We start from the raw sequence: 6,764 nt of genomic DNA on the forward strand, positions 1-6,764 counted from the left end.
GAGCGCGTGCTCGCGATTCTCGGGCACGCGACTCGCATTCGTATCCAGAGGTATTTTAAAGCGATCCTGAAATCCGACCGGTCGTTGTCATCGATAAGAACGAGGTGGCCGCGCATCAGGAATCGCACGCACGTACCGGGAATAAAGTTCAAGGTAGAAGTGGCGTACCCACGTGTGAGCTCCGGGAGAAAATCCTTTTGCCGGAGAACGAGGGCAAGGGAAGATAGGACGGACACCGATGACGCTCGCATCGGTGTACCTTTCCTTTCCCAATTTTACCTGCGGAATTATATGTGCGCGATCGTTTGCTCCGCTGCGAGCTAACGCTATGTTCACAATTACGAGGAGAAAGGGTGTCGAGGGGTTGGTGATGTCGCGGTCGGGCTATCTTCTCTCCGAGAGGAGAATTAGAACGTCGGTAGATAGGGTGGAATTGGTTGGAGGGAGAGGAAGAGGGAAACAAAAGGAAGAGAGGAAAGAAGGGCAAAGAGGCGGGCGAAACGGAAACGATGGTGGGGATAGTCGAAGGGGATGGAGAAAGAGAGCAGTCCTTTGAGTTAGCAAGCTGATCCTCTGGCTCATCCTATAACAAAACAAAGGGATCAAAGTGGTGGATGCGACGATAGGAGGCTTTTACACCCTCCCTCAAGCCCCGGTCGGCTCGCTGGCTATACCTCGTTTGTCTTGTAGTTTGTTCGGAATTTTACAGCAAACACAATCGTGACGCTATAACAAACAGCGAGAAGGGTGGTAGATTAAGGGGTGAAGGGAAGAGTTTCCACTTTTTCTTTGTTAGCCTCCTGAATGCACGCGCGTTCGCGAATACGCGAGTGTACGGAGAATCTCTGTTTTTTAATGGCGATTCTCGTTACCTACGAATTTGATCTATCACCGGAAATTCCGACTGACGCGCGCTTTGATCCTCGATGCGGGCAATTCTGTCGCGATTCACCGCATCGATGGGATCCATGCGTCGTGATCTCGTGCGTCGTGTTGAACCGACTCATCGTTTATCGTGGAAAAATATAAAAATACTCGAGCGCCTATTGTACCACGCATCCATGTTTTATCCGCTGCCGAACAATTTTCGAGAGGATGTTTTCGAGCCTCGATGAATTGTCACTTTTTTACATTCTGGATTTGAAATCTACACACGTAGATAGTTTGTTTTACATAAATACACCTCGTGCGATCTGACACGTTGCAATTGAAATATTATCGATAGTCGAAGCTCTAGTTGATGAGATCTCTAGAACTAAAGCATTCTTTAACGTTTCTGTTTAACGATCAATCCGCAACTATCCGTCTTTGAAACTATACGTGACTTCAACTTTGTTGTTCGTTACGCTGTCGAGAGCTTAAGTACTTGGGATGTCGATTGTTGGAAGCTCGATTGCTTTTGACTCCGCGCAATGTATTATGTTTCACGACTGATTGGTAACCGATAGGCCAACCAAACTGCTAACTAGCCACTACCTTTGGAAGATATCTCGACCTCCTCCCCTTCGCTAACCGCGTCTTTTTCAGATACCTAGCGTATCCGATGACGGACAGAACTTTAGCTATAGCATCCCCGAAATTTAGAAATTTACAACGAAACATACTATGTTTCTGAAATTTAGTCGAACGTTCGATTTCGATGTTTCGCTTTTCCTAAACGCGACAGCAATCACGGAAAGCGACCGCCTAGCATCGAAAATCAATTTCCTAAACAACACAATTCGATCGATCCGAGCGTTTCCGAAATCCACCGTTGGCTCTCTCCGCCACCCTGAAACGTACGTTATCTATGATTGCACGAAATTGGTGTTCGCCGTTTAAAATCCTGCTAGACGTTATCCACGGATAAGTAATCCGGCCAGGAGATTCGAACAGGACGCAGTTGCGCTGTAATCGATAATTCCTTACAGGGGGATGGCTGGTTTATAGGTGCACTCGAGCCATCTAAATTGCGTAGAGATTAGGTGCTCGGAAACCCGTATCCAGGATCCCGTCGGTCGACGGTGCGAGCGGAAGCTGGAGCTGAAGAGGCGGAAAGGGGCAGAGGAAGTGGAAAAGGAGGAAACTCGAAGGTTCGAGGGGAACTCTGCCACCCTCTCCTCTCTTCCACGGGTTATAATGGCAAGATGGAAGGTCGTACGGGGTCCAAGGCTGGGTAGGAAATTTGCAAATTTTCACGACAGGGCACGGATAATTTCCGGTTGGCTCGGTGGTTTCCGTACTTGACAAATGACTGTGGTTTCCGGTTATCGGCTGCGACGACCACCATCCCTCTTGCATTCCGAATTAGCGAGAATGTCTGTTGCCCTTTAGGAGAGGCGATACTCTTTTCCACGTTCGGTCCACGATTACCTACTCTTCTCCTTTGCATTTCTATGGATCGCCATTTCCTCGAAGATATTTACTTCCCGAGTGAAACGTTTTTTCGTGTTATTTGTTCCTTCGTGGTTTCCAATGCTTTAAATATTCCAATCTTTTTCTTTGAGATTTGTTGCAAATCATTAGATTTAAAAAAATGTGTTTTCTCGAGCTATACGGTGTTTGGCAAAAGATAGCGTTCAATTTTATGTCAGTATGGATTTGTTAGATCGATCAGGTTTCAACGCGATTTTTGCGACAGGAACGTTCTTTTTAACGAATAAAAGGTTTCGTAGAAGACAAATATTTCGCTGCATAAACGATGAAGCAGCAACATTTATCTCATTCGATCGTAATATAAAATGGTAAATTGTCTCTTCAGGAGCAGGCAATACGCGTAGACTGGAAAATGGATTTTCTGTCGAAATTTTAAGGCAATTTTGAATCGCCTTTACCACGGCCGTTTAATAACATAAATCTTCGCCGATGACGCAAACATATCGCGTTTCGAAGACTCGGTGGATCGTTTCGACGAACGAGACTGCCGATTCAATCGCTCTCATAACTCAAACAGCCGTGCAACGCGGCCCGCGATTTCCATTAATTTCTAATATTACTGTACCTTTTATCGGCTCGTACAGCTGCTCTACTTATTCTATTTTTAACCTTTTCATTGTTATGGAACGAAATGGTCGTTCCATAGCCCGCTCAATAAATCCATTCGTTAGCTATAGACACCGATAGATTTCAACGTGTATTTAACGCGATTTTTAGCGCCTTTACTTAACTCAATATCGTAGCAATCGACGAATCGACATAACATAACATTGATAACATAAAGTCGTTTCGCGTCCTACTGTCTTATTTCGCGATCAAACCTGCATTTCCATAATGTTGTACGAAAACGAAAAGGGACTTTTCGCTTTTAAAATATCGTCTGTTTTCTGCAATATCGTCAGAATGGGCTATCTTCGAAGCATCTCTCTCGATACATCGTACAAATTAACTACTTCGTAGCTTTTATACATTACAAATGTAATCGAGACTTTATCTTACAATCGATCGTTCCTCGCGCTTGAAAATTCAATTTTCTGCTCTTTATTTGCGCGATAACACGGTTATCTTGCCAACGCACTCCTCTCCATTTCATCCAACAGAAAATGAGAAGAAAAACAGAATAACTGTGGAATTATCATCACATTCTGTATACAGTTTCGTGTTTCTAATTTGATATTAATCTAACTTCTAATTTCTCTAACGAACAAAGAACACGTTAATGCGCTTAATTGGCAAGAAACTCAACAGGTAACGGATGCGTTTAACAAAGGAAACCCGAGTCTTCGTAAATTACGATACGTAAGAGTGTCAAGCCAGTCTCACAGTTTTGACAGGAGTTTAGAAAGCACGCCAAGTCTCTGAATATGTAAATTACGTTGATGGGAAAAATACTCACAGCGTACGTTTAGGAAATAACCGATACTGGTGAATATGCCGAGCATGTGCCTGGTGTAACATTTGTACCAGCCGCTCTCGGCGCGGCTGATTTTTGTGAAGTTCAGCCATCCGTCGTCGCTCTGCTCGACGGGTGGTCCATTGTCTGAAACACAAACAGAGAGGCTGTATGGTACGGGAATTAACTCGGTGGAAACATCACGTCGTCCGACCGAACCGGCGGCGATTCTACGCGCACGTTTCTCGCGCGGAATCGCGCCGTGCCCCAACCCGATTAACCGGCATCGCGTCGTTGGTATTACGCGGTCGACGCTGGCGCGACGCCAACACAGGCCTCGTTATTGTCTTTCGAAAAATCTCTGTACGCGCGGGATTACGCGCCAACGATTCGAAACCTGCGATGGGGCAAGGGGATGCTGTTTCGAGGGTTAAGTCGCTGGGAACAGGTAACCTCGTGTAATTTTACTATTTGCTATATAGGAAGCCATGGTAAATAAGAAAGTCTGTGCAACTGTGATACTTTTAGAGCGAGTACAAGAGAAACTTGCGTACTTTTCGTACTTTCCTAGCAACGAACTAATCTCACGTAGTCGTAACATTTTCGGTGCAAGGTTTAGTAATCGAGCGAAATCTTATAATTTCGATGTTTGAATTGCTGCTATACGCTGGTATATCGCAGCAAGCGTATCTCGGCAAACTAGCGCTGTCTCGTTTTCAATATTGAACGTTTTTATCCGGAACGTCGAAAAGAAATACGAAAGGATTAATAGAAAAATTAGTTACAAAGATTGAGAGCAATTGCATGAATTTCTATGGAAGAAATGTATTCTCATAATATACTACGCCACGCCAGGTTAAAGATATATGTCGAATGGAATATGAAATTGGAATTAGTAGAAGCATAAGTCGTGGACGATGAAAATTGACCGGAGTACCGATAAATCAAACTACCCAGCAATTCCACCTATCAATAATCCCGATTAAAACGAACGGCCATGATAAATCTTCGGACGCTACAACCCTTTCGTGCAGCCGGAACTTAAAACTCAGCGATCGTATCGATCGTATTTTCGTTAATCAAATTAGTACACGCGACTCGGCTATCTTCCTCCTTGCGAGTAGGCGGGGCGCGGCGGTACGATAAGAAACAAACAAAAGTGAACCGCGAGGATCTACCGCGGCTCGGCTTATTCGAGCGAACGAGTAAAACAAAGAAGCCGAGGAAAAGAAAAAGGAAGCAAGGAAAAAGAAGCGGCATGAGAATCCGCTGGTATCCGTTTCGCGAAGTCGTTCGCGAAACTTTCATCCGGCCATAGGCATTTCGTTGGCTCGTTGTTTTTATCCCGCCCACGATGCGATTTGACGAAAAGCAGGATTCGACGCAGCTGTCGGATTTACTGCTAGTTCTCTGTGCTACGTCCTGAATGTGTAACAACGTCGACCAACAGAAGCACAGAGATGAAAAAGGAAGAAGGGTAAGTTTGCTAACGGCCGTGGCGAAAGAAACCGAATCGAAAAGAGAAAGAAAAAGAGAGAGACGAGGAAAAAAACATTCTCGCGTGTATACTCCTCGGTCGACGAAGTTTTCTGACGAAACTTTTGTATGATCCGGTATAACAGTCTTTGGTGGTTGAAACTCGGATGGTTCAGAGAGCGGATCACCACCGACTGTCTCGTTAAACAGCGAGGTCGTGCCGTTGCCAAAACACGCTCGATTGTGTTAACGGGACCTATAGGCTGGGAAGGACTAGCAAGATGTCGTGCTATTTTCTATGAAATAAGAGCGGCCCGTGACTTGGCCCGCCAAGCACCATATATCCGGTAGGGTTATGCGGGATTCCGGCTATTTGGCTCGGAAACAAACGAACCGTGTTTCAAACCGAGACAACGCAGAGAGAAGCTCCGGAAAACGGATAGAGTGGGATATTGGCGTGGAACGGTCGGACAGAGTATTTGGTATAACGTAGAGCGTTTGTTAATTTTGACGGGGTCTAGACCACGACGTTGCCAACTTATCGAATACTTTGAAATAGTTTTACTCGAATAATTAGTTTGATTGGTAATGAACGGTACGATGCATGGAGAGTGAAATTGAGATATTTATACAAGGTGTACCATAGTCGATAGTTGAGGATAATTGGTAGAACGAGGTCAAGATTTGCGGATTGCTTGTTCGATTTGCTTGCCGGGTAAAAACGATTAAGATTCTCGAGATCTTACGAGAGAAAAGAAATTAGGATTGTGAGATTTTGTTCGAGTAAAATGAAGTGGAAATAAGATTCGAATGGAACGGAGTTAAGTGAAATAAGACGAGAATAAGATTTTTCACGACTCGAACGAACGTCGGTGAGTAATTCTACTCGGCACGCTTTATAAAACGAGATATTCTCGTCTAAGCTCGAACAGCCGGCTATTAGTTGCGCGGAGGAAGCAACGCAGATTGCGTTTTTTGCACGCTGTTCGAATAAAAAGTAGAAGAACGATCGCGAAAGGAAACGTTCCCACGGAGACGAGTTTACTCGAGGTTTACTCGTTTCTTTGCCGTGTGCAATCATTCCTAAAAAAAAGTGTTGCTCGACTTTACCGTTCCGGGTGCGTCAGTTAGCCGATCGAAAAACTTCGTCAACGTAAATACCGACCCGTTGCAGTGTCCTCGCTCGTTCTAAGACTATTTGAAATAATTTTGCTAAAAAGAGAATCATCCGTTGTTAACTCGCTGAAAGGAACATTTACCATCGATTGTAGCAATATGGAACCTATATAGGTCCTTAGAGAACTCCCTTAGACGAAAAAGTTGCAGAAAAATTAGCCACAAGACTCGCGATATATAAAATTTGGACCTAAACTCATCTAAAATAAAACGCGAAAACATTTTCAGAGAACTCTATCTCGAGTGTACCACTGCTGCTTCAAAAAAAAAAAAAAAAAAAAAAAAAAAAAAAAAAAAAAAAAAC

The 6,764-nt window shown here is 44.2% G+C and overlaps 1 protein-coding gene across 1 annotated transcript in view; it reads right to left on the bottom strand.

Annotated features, from left to right (window-relative positions):
- LOC100746381 (B-cell receptor CD22) overlaps positions 1-6,764 on the bottom strand; it is a 319,222-nt gene that overhangs the window by 75,754 nt on the left and 236,704 nt on the right. Inside the window, exon 8 of the mRNA XM_003489821.3 lies at positions 3,812-3,955. Within this exon, the coding sequence (XP_003489869.1) occupies positions 3,812-3,955 (144 nt within the window). The remainder of the gene's footprint in view (positions 1-3,811; positions 3,956-6,764) is intronic.

Source organism: Bombus impatiens, unplaced genomic scaffold, assembly GCF_000188095.3.
Source record: "Bombus impatiens unplaced genomic scaffold, BIMP_2.2 scf_0377, whole genome shotgun sequence".
NCBI classification, from domain to species: Eukaryota; Metazoa; Arthropoda; class Insecta; order Hymenoptera; family Apidae; genus Bombus; species Bombus impatiens.